This window comes from Bidens hawaiensis, unplaced genomic scaffold (genome assembly GCF_021521415.1).
Source record: "Bidens hawaiensis isolate Kalapana, Puna unplaced genomic scaffold, B.hawaiensis_p1.1 tig00011858_1, whole genome shotgun sequence".
NCBI classification, from domain to species: Eukaryota; Viridiplantae; Streptophyta; class Magnoliopsida; order Asterales; family Asteraceae; genus Bidens; species Bidens hawaiensis.
Window position 1 is genome coordinate 236,250 of NW_027491943.1, and position 18,725 is coordinate 254,974.

The 18,725-nt window shown below is 34.7% G+C and overlaps 1 protein-coding gene, 2 long non-coding RNA genes, 1 other non-coding gene and 1 pseudogene across 5 annotated transcripts; 4 read left to right on the forward strand and 1 right to left on the reverse strand.

Annotated features, from left to right (window-relative positions):
* The first annotated feature begins 1,667 nt into the window (after window positions 1-1,667).
* LOC143539271 (uncharacterized) lies at window positions 1,668-2,090 on the forward strand. Its single transcript, XR_013136407.1, has 3 exons — window positions 1,668-1,740; window positions 1,802-1,880; window positions 1,993-2,090. It is a non-coding gene; the product is annotated as an uncharacterized LOC143539271 (long non-coding RNA).
* An 83-nt stretch (window positions 2,091-2,173) lies between these two features.
* Window positions 2,174-4,140, forward strand: LOC143539269 (26S proteasome non-ATPase regulatory subunit 8 homolog A-like). Its single transcript, XM_077032623.1, has 3 exons — window positions 2,174-2,437; window positions 3,576-3,687; window positions 4,011-4,140. Exons 1-3 carry the CDS (start codon window positions 2,340-2,342, stop codon window positions 4,038-4,040), a joined length of 240 nt encoding a protein of 79 aa, XP_076888738.1. The 5' UTR covers window positions 2,174-2,339; the 3' UTR covers window positions 4,041-4,140.
* A 1,870-nt stretch (window positions 4,141-6,010) lies between these two features.
* Window positions 6,011-10,396, forward strand: LOC143539272 (putative inactive ATP-dependent zinc metalloprotease FTSHI 3, chloroplastic; annotated as a pseudogene). Its single transcript, XR_013136408.1, has 4 exons — window positions 6,011-6,982; window positions 7,987-8,310; window positions 8,977-9,277; window positions 10,054-10,396. The product of XR_013136408.1 is annotated as a putative inactive ATP-dependent zinc metalloprotease FTSHI 3, chloroplastic (transcript).
* A 614-nt stretch (window positions 10,397-11,010) lies between these two features.
* On the forward strand, window positions 11,011-11,082 carry TRNAH-GUG (transfer RNA histidin (anticodon GUG)). The gene has a single exon. It is a non-coding gene; the product is annotated as a tRNA-His (tRNA).
* Window positions 11,083-14,766: 3,684 nt separating this feature from the next.
* LOC143539273 (uncharacterized) lies at window positions 14,767-15,622 on the reverse strand. Its single transcript, XR_013136409.1, has 5 exons — window positions 15,507-15,622; window positions 15,343-15,409; window positions 15,162-15,254; window positions 14,928-15,070; window positions 14,767-14,819 (listed from the first exon to the last, which is right to left on the reverse strand). It is a non-coding gene; the product is annotated as an uncharacterized LOC143539273 (long non-coding RNA).
* Between the last annotated feature and the right edge of the window lie 3,103 nt (window positions 15,623-18,725).

Sequence of the window (18,725 nt, forward strand, 5' to 3'; positions counted from 1 at the left end):
GTTCATCGCTTTGAAGGCGAAGTTGCCCAGATGAAGGCGAAGTTGCCCAGGCAGCCGCTGTTTTAGTTTCTGATCGGCATTTCGAGCGATTTTAACACCTTTGCTATGGTTCAATATCACCCACTACGCTACCCGACCATTTTTGGTCGTTTATACACTAAAAAGCTTGGATCTTTAAACTTCAAAGATCAAGAATCATACCTTTTTGGGCTTGTTTGGATCTCGTTTACTTGCTTATCACCACTAATCGCTCTCTCTCTCACTCGGGTCTGCCGGATCTGCCCGGATCTGCCTTCGGTCCGGCGGCGAAGTTAGTGTGGTATGTGTGTGTTTTTGGAGTGTTAGGGAGTTTGGTGAAAAATGAAGATATTTTGGGATTTTGGGGGTATTTATATCCCTGAAATCCCATTCTCATTTAACCCCTCTCAATTAATCCAAGTCCAAGACCCGCTCCTTACCCGATATTAATTAATTACGCGAAATCACTAAACATAACTTCCTTTATTCATCATTAAAATTTTAGGATGTTACAGTTGAACCATGCGATGCGATTGTTTGCATCCATGCGTTGCAATTCGTTGAGCCATGCGATGCGATTGTTTGCATCCATGCGATGCGATTCATTAAGCCATGTGATGCGGTTGTTTGCATCCATGCGATGCGATTCATTAAGCCATGCGATGCGATTGGCTTCGTATGCAATCCGAATGGTTTGTAGACTCAACTCGACTTGTTTTTCTGATGAAAAATAAATTTCTACCCCAGCCAGGGGCTCTGCCCCTTGGACCCTGCTAGGGGCTACCACCCCCATACCCCCGTTCGTCAGGGCTTCACTACCCTAGAATTATGATATGATTAGGAGTAGTTAAGTGGTGCGTGTAATTTGTACACAGTTAGTCGTGCATAATTGAAAAGAGGTGTGACCATAAACTCCGAGAGGAACAGGATTCAGGTGAGTTTCTATCCCCTTTCTCTGTTATGTTTTCGGTGTTGTGTGCATACCCCTACGTGTTCAGTAAATACACTTACCTTAAGTGGTAAGTGTATGCTATATAAATGTTTGTGAATGATAATTGAATGATATACTAACAGGTATGTTTTAGACTAACAAGCTATTCTCTCTGCTGTAATAGACTAACAGGTATGTTTTAGTTATAGGTTAATCATATTCTTTATGTTTTCCATTACTAACGTGAAGAACTGATCAACATTAACACTAACAAAGAATCCCTATTGGAAAACAAAGTCGCCAACTAACTTTAGCTCAACTAGCATTGGAGATTTGAGGGGAATTGAAGATTTTGGCAAAAGACCACAAGGTCTCAAGTTCGATTCCGATCCCATCTGGGTTTTACTGCAGTGAACCTTCGAATGGCGGGTTCTTCTCGAAACAAGAGATGGTGAGTTTGAGCTACCAGCGCTATCTTTTATCGCATAAGTAGGGAGGCATCTTTTGTTATTGGTCTACACAGTTAGCCCGACTTTATTTTATTTGTTGGTAGTTATATAAAAAAGAAAGGGTCCCTCCGTAGGCCTTAGCCCGATACTATACCATGAGTCCATGAGTGTAAAATAATTAAATTGGAAGAAAAGAAGACAGAGAAGAAACACCAAATGGAGTTTTGAAGAGCAAATAAAATTAACTATGGTCCGAAAGTAAGAGAGGCCTTGGATGGGTTGAAAGCTGCATTAAGACGTAACGATTTCGATACCTGTTCCACACTTGTCTCTCAACTCAAGGTATTCATTTAATTTAGATCTAAAATATTGAATTTGAATTTGATGATTAACTAACTCGCAGGTGTTGCTGATAGAGTTTAAGAGCCTGCCTCCGTTGTTTGCAGATACTCCTCATGCAATTCAAGAGTTAACTCTTGCCAGTAATATTATTCTGCCTAATAATATTATTATCTATCTTGAGACACCACCCCAATTAATCTTAGCATAATAAATTATTATATAGTATTGATCATAAAACAACAACATTTTCAGGGGACATCTATGAGCATGCTGTTGTTCTTAGTGTAAAAATGGAAGATCGAGATGCGTTTGAAAGGGATTTCTTTCAACTTAAGCCTTACTATTCAGACCAGGTAATAAAGTGTTGAAACAACATCATCACAAAATAAGTTGTCAAAATTTCATAGATTTTTTATTTATTGTGTTACAGCAATCTTCTTCCACAATCTCCGCAATAATACATTATCTTTGGTCTTAATCTTTTGAAACTACTAGTACAAAACCGAATTGCAGAGTTTCACACTGAATTAGAGTTGCTTCCAACTAGTGCTCTTGAGAATCCTTGTATTAAACACGCACTGGAGCTTGAACAATCATTTATGGAAGGTGCTTATAACCGCCGCGTGTTGACCGCTAGACAAACGGTTCCTCATGAAACTTATGTTTATTTCATGGACGTGTTGGCAAGGACAGTCAGGTAAGAGTTTTTGTGTAGGCTTGAATGAACACGAACAGAGCATGTTTGTGTTCGTCCGTTTAACTTTGATTGAACATGAACAACTAAACATAATGGTTTTCTTGTTCGTGTACGCTCGTTAAGAAAAAGAATGTGTTCGTTTGTTTAACTTTGATCGAACATGAACAACTAAAGGAAGGGATTTTCATGTTCGTGTTCATTCGTTAAGAAAAAGAACGGGTTCGTGTTCGTTCGTTTAACCTTGACTGAACAAACAATCGAGCATGAACAACTCAACGAATGAGGTGTTTTTTGTTCATGTTCATTCGTTAAGAAAAAGGAAGGGTTCGTGTTTGTTCGTTTAACATTGACTGAACAAATGAGTGAGCATGAACAACTCAATGAATGAGGTGTTTTTTGTTCCTGTTCGTTCGTTAAAATAAAGAACATGGTCGCCTTCATTCGTTTAACTTTCAGTGAACAAACGATTGAACATGAACAACTAAAAGAACGAGTTTTTTTTATCATGTTCGTTCGTTTAACTTTGACTAAACAAACAATCGAACATGAACAACTAAAGGAACAAGGGTTTTTTATTCGTGTTCGTGCGTTTAACTTTTACCAAACAAGCGATTGAACATGAACAACTAAATGAACAAGGTTTTATTTTTGTTGTTCGCTTGTTAAGAATTGAAGTCAATGATTTCATGTTTGTTTGTTAACTGTATTAGCAAATGATTCACGAGCGAACACAACTAATCATGATGAACGAACATAACTATGCTAAAACCAATTAAATGTTAATGTGAACGACAATGTGTTGGACCTAAATAGTTATTAAAACTAGACTACATTCTAATAGGTATAAAAGTTTAGATGAATGTATTAACACACATAAAAGAACGAACTTTAACAATTAACAAACGTAAAACAACGAAAATAAAAGAGCATAAACAAACGAATGAGACATGTTTATGTTCGCTCACACAACTAAATTAACAAAAAATTTGGTTCGTGTTTGTTTGTTTATTAAATAAATGTATTTCTAGCCGTACGGTTCATGAACATTTGATTCGTTTACAAGTCTATTTTTGTGTCTTTACTTGATTATAAAATCAAATTGTGGATGTTATCTTACACTGGTTAAACTCATTTGTAGGGATGAGACTGCAGGGTGCAATGAGAAAGTGCATGAGTCACTTACCGTCAAAGATGCGCGCCAAATGCTACTGTTGTCTTCAGAGCAAGAACTTTTTGATTACATCAAAGAGGTTGGTATAATATTTAATCCACATAGTTGCGTTGGTTTTAAAAAGCGCGCCTGATCATTCACATCTCGGTCAAATTTGGTAAAAGATAGGTTATGTAGGAGGGTGATATGTAAAAGTAGCCAAAGGGATGAAGAAATTATTAATATTTTACTTGATTAAAGGGCGATATGTTAAAAGAGATGAGAGAGATGCAGCTTCTGGATGTATATAGAACATATTGGTTGTACATAGAGCTAGTGGTGTGTATGGGTTGGTTTTAAGTTAAATCTTGCATTGTTGCTCTAATAATAAATTAATTGTGTTGGATGAAATGGAATTTGTAGGAGCATCCTGATTGGGAGGTGAAGAATTGATTGGTGATATTTCAGAAGGCAAAAGAATCTGCACCATGCAAGGGGATGCAGCTCATAAACCAGACTCTGAGCTACGCAAGGGAGTTGGAGTGCATTGTTTGATTCAAATCTAGTGTCTCTTGATTTTAAAAGCTTGGTTATTCATTGTTTGTTGTTCCATGGACTGCTTTGTAGTTTACTCTTGATCACATTTTCATTTGCTTAATTGATACTAGAATTGGGCTTCTTGTTTCAAGTTTCAGGCACCCAGACTTGGAACACTATAAATATAAATAACATGAATCGTACTCAGTATATCCCACCAATAGCAATGCTATGGTAAGGTCTGAGGAGGGTAAGATGTAGACAGCCTTACCTCTATCCCATAGGGATAGAGAGGCTGCTTCCGGTGAGACCCCCGGCTCGATAGTAGTTTTGCATCAAGCCTTGGACATAAGGCACATAGCACTCAATCATCAGGGACAACGGCTGATTGGTGCATGTGCCCTTGTCTTTCGGCTATCAACGCCACCACATGACGCCTGATTAACCTTCCGCCACCTTTAACGTTATTTTCACTAGATTGGTAAAATAACGTCAAAATTAGTGCAATTTTACTTTTGCCCACCCGAGGGTTCACACATATATACTTTATATGCGCTCACCGCAAGCAGGGCGTTATAAATAACATGAATGTTCACCGAAATGTGTTAGTTAAATGGTACTGGACATACACTCCTAGGAAAATCTTACATTGTCAGGTCTAGTGGAGCCTGATGATAGATTTTGAATACAATAGTGTTAGATGAGATGCAACGTCTACAGCTAGACATGGGTATGAATAATGCTTTGAAAACAGAGTTTTCATGATACCTTTTCCTTATATAACAAAGAATGAATAATACAAGTCAAGTAATTAATATATTCTTGTAAAAGGTGAATGACGGCGACTGAATTGCGTGTCGTTGGCGACGAGATAGGCCATGATGCGTTGATTTTTAAAACATGAAGCTCAAGTTCTTGTTTCAGTTTAGTCTCGAGTTCAAGATCAAGCTCATTTAAGCTTGGCTTGATTGGTCGAGTGCATTCATGATTCTTCTAGTTCCGCCCTTTAATATTTATTATCAAAACCAAGCGAAACACTATGGGTGTAAAGGAGTCGTAGTTTAGGTTACAAAGTATCCAAATATAAATAAATAAATAATACAGGGAATTAAAGTGCAACTCTTATCTCATTATTATATAATACAAACAAAACGTTTGGTGCAGCATGTCCTGTTTGGGCAACTTTGCGGCACCGTATTGGTCCATTTTGGTTTTGTTTTAGTTTTGGTCCATAATAAACGTAACGAAAACCGACCAAAGGTAAAACACTGGTTATTTTCTATAATTAATTAAAGGGGCAACTTCATAGAATAGTAATCAACTTTCAAAAGTGTTCCAATTAGGTCACTTAACTTTAAAAAGTGTTCTAATTAGATAACTCAACTTTCGTGTTTGATTAAATTAAAAGTTTTAACATGTTTTTTTAGCCAATTTCTTTTCTGTTTCACATAAGAAATCTTTTTATCTTTTTTTTGAAGTTGACGTTGAGTGGCGACGTAAATTTTATTTTTTATTTTTAAATTTTAATATAATTAACGTTTTTTAAAAAATTTTAAATTTAACTACATATATTGCAAATTCCGACACCCACATCTTATCATCTATTTCTTTCTTGACGTACACAAAAATCGGTGAGACTTGATTTGAAGATTTAGTGACCCGATTTGAAGAAAATATGTATCAGTAACCTAATTAGAACAGTTTTAAAAATTGGTTACGAGATTTTCCCTAATAAAATATAAAATTAGGATATTTCCTCAACAATGGGGAGATAAACAACAGGAAGAAGAATAGAAGATACATACTTGAAAACATAAACCCAGACAGCTGCACAATCAGAAATTCAAAAAGGGGTTTGGTAAAATCATACATGCCCATTTTCATTGAACACCATGTCTCTCAAATTATCCTCCTGTCCTGTTATTCTGAACAATGGATCCGTCAAAATCGCGAGATTTCATGTTATGCACACCAGCTGTTCGATGAAATGCTCAACTCAGTCGTCTTCCTTATCTAGCTCAACCCATTCTTTTCCTTTAGCTGGCCTTAAACCCCAAAACAGACTGGTAAGTGTTAAATCGGTTATAATTGAAAACCGAAACAGAGTAAAAGAAAGCCAATTGACCAACAGTGTGAGAAGGGGATTTAAGCTCCGATTGCAGCCACGGTTGCGGCTATTGTCTTCACTATTGAAAAGGGTATCGGTGAAGTCAATGCTAAACGAGTTTAGAACTTATCTGCAAAAGAATATGAGGAAAGTTACATTATACACTTCGTTTTCGCTTGTGTTAGGGTTATGTTATTTGTTCTTGAAGTTGACATCAATGCCAAGCCCTAAAATTGTTCCATACTCGGATTTGATCACAAATCTTCATAGCGGCTCAGTGATGAAAGTTTTGTTTGAAGAGGGGTCGCGAAGGATATATTATAACACGGAATCTTTAGGTAAAGAAAACACCCAAAATGTAGATAATAATTTGGGGATTAATAATGATGGGAACTCGGTTGAGAGTGATATTGCTGGGAAATTGACAAAGTCGAAGTCAAAGTCAAAGACTTTAACGCCTGAATGGCAATACTCTACGAGAAAGATTGATCATGATGAGAGCTATTTACTTGGTTTGATGAGAGAAAAAGGGATTACATATAGTTCATCGCCACAGTCAATGTTGATGTCAATGAGGAATACTTTGATTACTATATTGTCGCTTTGGATTCCGTTAACGCCGCTGATGTGGCTTCTTTATCGCCAACTGTCAGCTGCTAATAGCCCTGCGAAGAAGCGGAGGCCAAGTAACCAAGTGGTTAATTTTGATGATGTGGAAGGTGTTGATGGTGCTAAAGTGGAGCTTATGGAGGTATGCTAAGTTTGTTTTGTGCTGTTTTATGTTAAATTGTTTAGTATATTTTGTTATTTATGGCTATATAGAAGTGTAAAACGGGGAAATCATGAAAATAGTCAAGTTGAGCAAATTAATTGCTACAATAAATGTTAGCTTATTAAACCGATAAAATAATGAAACATGAAATCTTTGGCGTAATAGGAGTAATTTACACCAGTAAGGTGGACAGAACATATAACGGCACGTGTCCTCATTGAGCGAAAATTACGCCTGATGTGGTGACTCACCGGGGGACAATTATGCCCGATGAGTCACCATCTTGCGCCATTTTTGCCCAATGTGTCGGCATCAACTGTAATTTTCGTCTAGCGAGAACACGTCTCATGATCTGGTAAACTCAATGTCGTAAATTTCATTTGTTGTGCCCAAAGATTACATGTGTAATTGTTTTATTGGTTCAAAATGTCAATGTTCATTTTGCCTTGTTATATGAATAAAACAATTACTCGTATATTTGGGCACAATGGGTGAAATATTCGCCTATGAGGTGGATGAACCAGATACCGACACGTATGCCCTGGTAGTGACTCACTGCGCGAAAGTTTTTGTTCAGTGAGTCACCATCCTTCATAATTTTTGCCCAACAAGAACACTTGTCGTGATCTGGTTCGTCCACCTCGCATTAAATTTCATCCATTGTGCCAAAAAATCCCATATTTAACTGCATTATTGGTTCAAAAAGTCAATGTTTATAGTTACAATAAATATAGTCAATGCCTCGTTTTGCTAGCTTTGGTGGTCAACTTAACGACATTCATGATTTTCCTAGTATAAAGAGTAGTCTATTCTACAATTATAAATCTAACATAAAGTAATGATACTTTCACACAAGCAAGACAATTAACATAGTCTTGTACTATGTTTACCAAAGATAACAAATCTGTTAACTATAAAAGCATTTCAAAACACAGTTAAGCGTCAATATACTTAATCATAACTAACACAAGACATGTTTATAGATTGTGTTATGCCTCAAAGGTTCTATCAACTACAATAAGCTAGGAGCAAAATTACCTAGAGGCGTGTTACTCGTGGGTCCACCGGGGACCGGGAAGACTTTATTAGCCCGTGCTGTGGCCGGAGAAGCCAGGGTCCCGTTTTTCACGGTTTCTACTAGCGAGTTCGTTGAAATGTTTGTTGGAAGAGGAGCCGCACGCATTTGAGATCTTTTTAACGTTGCGAGAAAGAACGCACCGTCGATTATTTTTATTGATGAACTTGATGCTGTTGGGGGTAAACGTGGTAGAAGTTTTAATGATGAAAGAGATCAAACACTAAATCAGGTAGGTAATTTTACGTTTTGGATTTTGTATAATGCGTGCGAGCGTATGCTTGTGGTGTTATATTATTAGTTATTGAACTGTAACCGGAATAGCTGATATAGCAGAACTGAGATCACCGTACCCGACAAAAAACCGACGGTTTGGTTTTCTGTTTCTTCAAAAACTGGTTTTTCTGTTTGGTTTCGGTTCCCTATCAACCAATAACAGAAAAAACCAATTTTAAGTAAGTTATAATAATCAATTAAGCATTAATTAACAAAACTATTTAGGCCCAAAGTTGCACACCCAAGTTTATTATTTTGGGTATTTTTCCCAGCCCAAAATTTTCAAGCCCAAGTGGTATAACCAATAAAACCCAAAACAAACGGGTTTCAAAAACCCAAAAACCAAATTTTCGGTATTTGGTTTGGTTTTAGCCTAAAACCGGCCCATTTACCGAGTATATTATTTCAGTAACCCAATATTCGAATTAAATGATTTAGTAAATTTTATGCGTTAAAAAAACATTTTGGCAAACTTTTTTAGTTTTTACTTTTGGCCTGTTTGACCCGTTAGCAATAAAATTTAACTCATTTCATGACTAATCAATTTATTTATTTGTCACTCCTAGTTTTATTAATCTTCAAATAACTTGAATAACTAATATGTTATGTTTTGGGCACATAGCTACTGACCGAAATGGATGGGTTCGAGTCGGATATAAATGTGATAGTTATAGCCGCAACCAACCGGCCCGAAGCACTGGACCCGGCTCTGTGTCGGCCCGGTCGGTTTTCAAGAAAAGTGTTTGTGGGTGAACCAGATGAAAATGGAAGACGAAAGATCTTAGCCGTTCATCTAAGAGGAATCCCGCTTGAAGAAGATACCGCAATTATTTGTAACTTGGTTGCTTCGGTTACTCAAGGCTTTGTCGGTGCTGACCTAGCGAACATTGTTAATGAAGCTGCTTTACTAGCTGCTAGACGAGGTTTTTATGTGATTTTATGTTTTATTAGGGGTAGAATTGTAAAATGTCGTAAACATATGAATCCGAAGTCCGAACTTAGGGGTATTCATCGGTTCGGATGTCGGTTTATTCGGTTTTGAAATTTTTTTTGGGCCTAGCCGAGAACTGAACCAATCCAAATTAGAAACATGTCTAACTGAACCAAATGCAACTGTAAACCGATTTACTCGGTCCGGTTATCCAATTAAACCGGTTTTATTTGGCTTATTCAATTGAATTTGGTTCGGTAATCCGAATAAGCTAGATTTGTGGAACCGATAACTGAACCTAAATTCAAACTCACATTTCGGTTCGGTTTTTTTGGTTACTGATACGGTTTGGTTTTCAGGTTTTTATGGTTTTCGGTCATTTTGTGCAACTCCTTCCAAACATGACACAAATATTTGCTGCTTGGCATGAGGACGACCCATTTAACCAAGTTTTTTTAGTTCTCTAGTTTTTCTAATTTTAATGCTCCAACATTGCAGTTTTACTAAAAAAAATACAAATGTATACAAAAATTACATTTTCATTAAAAAATCATATATCAATTTCTTTTTTCAAGTTTTTACATTTTGGCATAAAACACTTGACCAATTTAACTTATGGCATAAAACACATTTTGAAAAAATAATCGGTCACCTATACAGCGCAAGCTGTACTTCAGCTGATGGGTTATTAGGTAGCATGATGTTGATGGGGTCCAATGAGTCTTTTGTTATGGTTTAATGAAATAATGATTGTTATGGTTTTGTTAGATGGTGAATATGTGACCAGGGAAGATATTATGGAAGCAATAGAAAGAGCAAAATTTGGGATAAATGATAGGCAAATGAGTCCTTCAAACTTAAGCAAGGAAATAGGAAAGATGTTTCCATGGATGCCAACTTTTAAGTCTTCAAGAAATGATGGGTCTACTTCTCTTGGAGGTTATCAAACTCTCAGTTGAGGGTATTTTAGTCATTTCTGCAACAGGATCTCTGTTAAGTTTTTCTCTCTCTTGTTCAGCTTCTTTTGGACATGCCTGCCACTGGTTGGTTGAGGGTATTTTGGTAATTTGCACAATAGGATCTGTTAACTTTGTTTTTGTTGAACACAAAAGGCCTATTGATTTTTTGATGTAGAAGCTTTCACGTTTACAAACATTGTTGTTGGAGAAGATTGCTGTTTTATATTTACATTGTTTTATTATTATGAACATAAAGTGGTGATTTCGTTTCGAGGCGTAGGAAAACACTTATGCATGTGATCTTGATAAATCTTAATAGATAACTCACGATGTAAATGCATTTCTTGACGAAATTCATGATCTTGAGAGACAACTCACGATGTAAATGCCATAATCATGCATACATTGTTGTTTTAAATGGCTGATTTTAATGATTTCTATATGAAAGAGTTGAAGAGGAGAATGAAAGCTTATGTTGGAGGCAAGCAAATACACTAACCAAACATTTCCAACTTAATATGGTTGTTTATGAAGATAAAAAAAATAAGTATAAATTGTTTTAGTAACAATCAATTTGGTTATTTATAAACTTATAACCATATTTCAACTAAGAAGATCTATGATTAAAGTTAACTATAAATGTTTTTCATTTGATTTATTATTTAGCTCTTATATTATTTTAATTATATTTCGACCGGTGTGAATTAACAAATATTATTTAAATATTTCAGGCTTTGAGATTTACAAAAAACAACAAAGACATGTTGTGGCTGTAGTTTAGTGGTAAGAATTCCACGTTGTGGCCGTGGAGACCTGGGCTCGAATCCCAGCAGCCACACTGCTCTGGTTTATTTTTGATTACATTTTGTTCCTAGATTTATATATTTGGCCAATGACCAAGGTCCTGTTGTTTAGCTGCCTTAATGTCCCAATAATCTAAATTTTAAAACAATTAAGATAAAAAAAAATGGAACCCTACAACCTACAGAATTGTCTGAAGATAATCTAAACTTAACTTTTCAAGTTTTCATGATGGTTGTTCACTTGTTTGTTTAAGATTATGATCATATTGCAACTGAACCTTAATACACAAATATATGTACTGACAGACCAATAAGTTTCAGAAGTTTTTGAGTGTCGGTAGTTTATCGTTGAATAAATTTTATCGGTTCGGGTCAAGTCGTGTCACATTATTAAAATATAAAACCAGTTTTTTGGAAAGAACTTCAAACTCAAAAGGCAAAAAAACCCAATGTGAACTGAACCCATCATGAAAACCATGAACCAAAACTGAAGCTGAAAGGTTCTTAAAAATGCAAAAACCGAATCGGCAAAATTGTCGATAGGGTTTTTAATTTGAAAAGTCGACATGTGAGTGGGTGGTGTGATACCTGGGAAAATAAAAAGTATTATTATATTCCATAAACGAGATTAAGACATGTTTAGACTGGGTTAAGTGAGAATTAAGACCCTTATGTTAAATATAGTATTTTATCCTAAGAATGAAGGGAATATATATATATTTTAAAACGCGCAAAGAGTCAGACAGAATAAACAAATTTTGGTGATAAGTTAAGACGACACGGACGTTTTCAGTTAAGCGTGTAAATATTCAACCCGACATTCGATAAAATGTCCATGGTTGAATCCATTTGAATAATGTAGAGGACTGAAAAGCAAGAACTCCGGCGAAAACGTGACTCAATTCCAAGTTATAACGAAGCGAGAAAACGCAAATTTGTGTTTCAACAGCGGTCGTAATATCACACGTATTGAGAAGATAATAAAATATATACTGTTATTATATTCGAGAATTATTATTTGGATAAGATAAATCGAATAGACACCATAAGTTTGGATGGGTTGTTTTTGGGAAAAACAACTAAACTAGTTTTATTAAGTTTGGAGTAACACGGAACCGACACCGACACCGGGAAACGATCGATAATAACTTATTAGGGAAATAATAAGTTAACGAGACAAATTTAAGTCGGGAACGAAATAAATATTTTGACGAAAGATACATAGAAAATATAACGTCACTTAAAATAGCGAGTTCGTTGGAGCAAGAGACCGATACACGAACGGAGACCACGGAGATAAAACCGGCTATATATAGCCGTCCATCCCCTCATTCTCTCATTTTATAACATTTTAGAGACAGAGAGACTAGAGAGAGGGAGCAGAGAGCTGCAAAGCTTTCCGGCAGCGGCAGTAGTCGGGTGGCGATCTGGCAGCGATCCGGTGACGGCCGAAGGCGGTCGAAGCCCGTTTTCACTATGGAATCATTTTTCGACATCCCGAACGCGATGGTAAGCTCTGATTATCTTGATTTTGAGCTTAAGTTCATTAGAACCATCTTTTAAAATCTGGACAAATTACTTTCGGTTTGCATGTTCTCAAAGAGCGGCCTCGTACGCGAGATTCAACCGTCCGAACATCCTTATTTCTTTACCGAGGGTTCCCAACCCATATATAACCATTTTGAATCGGTAAAGATAAGATTTGAATTTGTTTAAGTATAGTTTTGATAGCTATTTTCGCAACATTTTCCAGGTTCGGATTTGAAAACACAGCTATAAAGAAATGCAGATTCCTGGAGATCTGGCCGTCGGATCGAGCTGAAATTTTCGGTGACCTTTCCTAACACCTAAATCTTTGATTCCACCAAAGGGATTGATAATCAGATGTCTGGATGGTGAGTTATAGGCTTCGTAATTTACTGGTCAGATTTTAGAACGAAAATGGTTCTTTAAAATGGTTTGCATGTAGGTTTTGAGGTGTCGTATGGACGATCCGAGACCGGAGAAATGTTTGTGAGACAAAAACGAACGCGCTGGTATATCCGGATCGCGTTGCATGTCGGCTATGAGTTGATTTTTAGATGTGAACCACACGCGAGAGGGTAAACTTTTATCTCTTAAAAGTTTGATGAAGTTAGATTTTGGATAGATTGGTTTAAACAGTCTTATCGCATATAGTTGGGACTGTTAAAATATGGTAGATTATTATTTTAACTATAGTAAGTTTACGAATAAACGTTAAAAATATAGTATAAAAGTGAATAATTAACATAAAGTAATGACCACTTGTGCTAAAAATTGTACAATCGAGACTTGGACGATATCGTGTGAGTATGCACGATATTTGGACTGAAATAGTTTATCCGGATAGTGACCACCATTAATATAAAAAAAAATAAATAAATATACTTTTAGAAAATATAAACTTTTATATAAAATATGAAAAAAAAAATTTATTAAGTATATTAATATAACGCGTTTCGCTATAAATAATAACAACAGTTATATTATGTTTTGTAAAAATAGTAGTATATATTATATTTGTCAGAATTTAATCACATGTCTCTATGACAGATAATATGTTGATAAAAGAATGTTATATTTTAAAATAAATATATACGCTTTATTAAATAACGTCCAAGTTAAGTTTCGAAAACATATATTAGTTTTACATCGATTAATTGAAACTATGTTGTTCCAATATATTTATAAGATATTTCGAAACATTGATTCAAATAAGATTTTTCGTAAACAATAAAAGTTTGTAATTTAATTATTAAAATTATCATAAATAAGAAACGTGAGGATAAATAAATTAAGTTAGGATAATATTATATTTGTATCTACGTTTATTTGTTAATATAATTAGTATTAAACATAGGAATCCGGTTATTATTTGGATGAATGCTAATAAGATCTTAACGTTGATTTGCATATTATCACACCTGAGTTTATTTGAACTTAGGCAAAGGTAAGTTTTCTTGTAAATCCTCTCGTTTTAATGATTTGTAAATGTTTTTAGGGGAAAAGTATGTAAACTAAGGGATATATATTTTACAAATTGTGTTAAATGGGATGAGTCATTATGAAGGAAAAACCGTTAACCTAGAGAGAAAGGGCCTAAAAATATTGGTAGATCTATCGGGGCGACGCCCCCCACTCTTCCAGTCGCTCTGGTTGAAAAGGTGGGAATATTTTGATTTTATTATGCATCAGGTTTATTATAATGATAGTCATACATGTGTTGTATTCTTTGCTCGTTTACAACTAACACGTTTTGTTTAAGAAATATATTGCTATGTTTGAAAAATGTTGGAAATTAAATTCCCATTGAAAAGAATGGTGAATGATGGAAAATTTTCATTAATAAGAATGACGAATAAATGGATGTAAAGTCGATAACAACAACATCCCGGTTTTAATTGAGAAACTCACCAACATTCGTGTTGACAAAATTTTTTTAACATACTTTTCAGGTAAATGAAGAAAATGGATGCTTTGTGAAGGATTCGGGAAAATGGTGTCGTGCGTGTGAATGATAGTTAGACTTGTAATTTATAAAACCGTGCATGTTTGACACGTGTAAAACTCAAATATTTAATAAAGTCCAACTTATGATTCATTATATTTAAAAATGATTGGCTAAACGGCGTCTGTCACCGCCCAAATTAGCATAATTAAGTCTTCCGCTGCTAAATTAATGATTCTGGGGTGTGACATTTTCAGAGTTTGGTTTGTACCCATCGCAGTAAAACCCATTGCAAGTGTCAATCTACATTCATAATAAAAGAAAACATATACTAATTCATGTTAACATGTCAAAATTTTAACTTAATTTACATTTTTTATTTTATTTTTATTTTTTGTAAATTTGTATTACAATTGGATCAGGCGCGTCCTTTTGCTGACACATGACCCATGGCACTCATGTATCCATAGACGTAGCCATACTCGCAGCCCATTGACATAAGATTATACAGCAGGACCATAACTGCTTTGAACATTACTGTATTGGTTCTCAATCTGTCATCAAGCAAGCACAAACAACACTTAATATTTATGTAAATAAAAATAATAATGGATCATACTAAATTGCTAGATATGATTAACTAACATGAGATATTATTATAGGTCCACCTTGAGATGCATATAACGTCTCTTCCTTCATCATGTTAACTATCTTGGTAGTAATCCGTTTCATTTCGGCCTAATATAACGTCTCTTATTCGGTTAACAAAATTTAAGCTTGTTTTTTTTTTTTTTTTTGTTAATTTTACTAAAAGATAATAATTAACCTTAAACGGCTCGTTGTCTGTTCGAAGCTCGATTCCAGGTATGAAATGTAACCAGAGTGGAAATCCACTGTTTTATAAAACAACATAATTAGCATAAACATAAGTTGGAATATTATGAGTATTAAAGATCAAAAGAAGTGAAACTGATACTAAATTTAACTAACCCGTAATTCCATTAGGCGCAAACATAAGGCCCGATTCAAAGATGAACACAAAGACCAGCATCAACCACTAATTTGACAAATTTAACCAAATCTTTTCTTCCTTCAAAGTCATATTGTTGAGTTTCAAGATTTGGTTAAGCATTAATCTCAATCAACATAATCTTGATTATATTTTTTAAGATTTACCCAAAATACTAAAAAAAATAGTTAACTTCAATAAAATTTTATAAATTTAAGCAAATAAAAAAGGTTACTTTTCTTTACATGTGGCTGAGAGTGAAACAACAAAAGAAAGATATAAACTTTATCCTATTTCTAGAACACCAAAATATCAAGATTCATGAAGATCAAAGGAAACAACATAAGAAAGATTAAAAATTTATAGATTTTTTCAAACACCAAAACATCAAGAAAAATTTCCCACCAAAAACTGCAAAAAGGTTATCACATTATCAAGAATCTTGAAAATATAAGGAAACAACACAATAAACATCTAAAAATCATAACTTTATCAAACACCAACAAACACTTCCCACCAAAAATATGTAAAAGGGTATCTAAATAAACATCTATCAATTATAGATCATATTCCAAAATCTTTAAAAATCATTAAAAATAAATAAATACCATAAATATGCAAAAGGGTGTCTAAGAAAACATCTATCAGTTATAAATCATATTCCAAGATTCTTAAAAATCATCAAAAAAAAAAAAACAAATACCAAAAATATGCAAAAGGGTGCCTAAGAAAACATCTATCAATTATAAATTATAAATCATATTCCATGATTCTTAAAAATCATTATAAAATAAATAAATAATAGCAAAACTATGCAAAAAGAAGTCTAAAGAAACATTTATCAATCATAAATCATGATCCAAGATTCTTAAAAATCATTAAAAGGAGTAAAATAAAAATACATCATATTCCAATATCAACTATAAATCATATTCCAAGATTTTTATAAATTTTTAAAAATCTAAAAATAAATAAATAAGCAAACCTGGTTTCTAACAGGCTCTTGCAAATTCCAAAAAACATAAGTTTCAATCAAATCCAAACCTCTTTCTTTAGACTTCTCAATAAGCCCTTGCCACATCTACAATATTTAGTAACCAAAAGTTAAAATTTGTATATTAAAAATAAAACAAAAGCAGCATATGACATAGAGGTGGGTAAAAGAACCGGTTAACCGAACCGACCCGAAAGTTAAACCAAAACCGAACCGGTTTAAAAGCGATTATGTAGAAACCAGTCTGGAACCTATTGAAACTGTAGGTTCGGAACCGATTTGTAATTCTCAATACTGAAATTGGTTCCAAACCGGTTAACCGTACCGAAACCGGCTAAAACCGGTTAAAACCTGAACCGAAACCGATCATAAGCCGGTTTTGACATTTGTTGACCAAACTGAACCGGTTTCAACCCGAACCAAAACCGATCATAACCCGGTTTTGACTTTTGATGACCAAACCGAACCGGTTTCAACCCGAACCAAAACCGATCATAAACCGGTTTTGACTTTTGTTGACCAAACCGAACCGGTTTCAACCCAAACGAAAACCGATCATAAACCGGTTTTGACTTTTATTGACCAAACAGAACCCATTTCAACCCGAACCAAAACCGATCATAACCCGGTTTTGACTTTTCTTGATCAGACCAAACCAGTTTCAACCCAAACCAGTTCTGGGTTTTAAACCGGTTTGTGTACCTCTAATAATATGACATATGTGTGTGTCTGTGCTTCAGTGTGTGCAGGTACACCATATCCATAGTGCACCCTCACTCACATCAAGTGTACTCCGAGGATAATGAATAGAACCAGACACCAACACCCTCCGTCGACCACCACTGCCCGATGATCATACGTCACATTAACACCCACCACCACTGTCACCAAAAACTAAAATAATAATAATAATAATAATAATAATAATAATAAAGTATCTAAAAAACCTAAAAATAAAAGCAACTAAATCTGGACAACATCGATACTTACCAATAATTAAACAATGGTGGGAGATTAATCAATCGAATTCAGGATTATCGAAAAATTAACGAATCCTCATATCCAAATAACGAAAACTAAAAATTAACAATAATGGACGATTACCAATTTCATCATCAGATCGCATTGCAAAAAGAAACCAATTTTTAAAACCGGCAAAAATAGCAATCATGCATACTATTCACAAAAGCTCAACAACCACACGTGTTGAAAAATTTAGGGAAAAAAACATCAACAACCACACAAAACAGAAAAAAATCAACAAATCAAACATTCAAATTTATCAATTCAATGAAATCTTACTTACCCCATTTCTTCATGACCAGGTATTCTTGAAAAAATTTCAGGTGGATGCTTCATGAATAAAGCACTCAATTGATTCAGATTCAACAAAACTGGAGTAACACAATTTCAAAAGTCAACGACTTTGTACCTCCAATTTGCATAATGTAACGTCACCTCCAATTTTCAGAATGTAACATCACTATGACAAAGAGAAGTACACATGATTTTAATTCGGACTTTATGAGTTTGCGGTGAAGCCAACATCACTTCCTCAACGGTGCCCCTGGTTTCCTAACAATTGCAGCTGCTAACAACAGAATTATTATTTACACATGTTTTAATATCAAGATACATTAAAAACCATAACAGATGTTAATATTGAGTCGAATTTCGAACTTTACCAATCCGAATCAAATTCTGACCGGTTAGGTTTAACGTTATTGAGTTGAATAGGCTATTGATAACGAAGAATGAGTAATGAATAGAGATGATGATGTTCTTACCTGATAGAATCGAAGGTGTTAGGGCTTGCGATTGAGAAGGTCCGGCGAATTAGGGATTGTGGTTATGATGAACGAACAATTATTGAGACTAATTGATTTAAACAAGAAGGGGTATTATGACCCGTAAGGTTATCCGGATCAAAACCGGGTTAAATAAATGATAGGCAACTTTTTAAAAATCAAGTAATCTGGTGGCTCTCATAAAGAAGGAAGCGACCACATCGCGACACGTAGGATATTAGGGTTTTCGTTTATATGTATTATTACTAGGTTATAAACCCGTGTACTACACGGGATTGTGATATAAAAACAGTGAATTTAACATCATTAATTATGTTTAACATGCATGCACATAAGCACACCATCAACAAATAAAAGGATCGAATAATTCTTAATTAAAAGTTCAATATTCAAATAAA

Excerpts from the sequence above, each read along its gene's own strand:
- LOC143539269 (XM_077032623.1), top strand. The coding sequence starts at position 2,340 with ATGGAAGGTGCTTATAACCGCCGCGTGTTGACCGCTAGACAAACGGTT. Across the intron at positions 2,438-3,575 it reads GTGTTGGCAAGGACAGTCAG|GGATGAGACTGCAGGGTGCA; the intron begins GTAAGAGTTTTT and ends ACTCATTTGTAG. Across the intron at positions 3,688-4,010 it reads TTTTTGATTACATCAAAGAG|GAGCATCCTGATTGGGAGGT; the intron begins GTTGGTATAATA and ends TGGAATTTGTAG.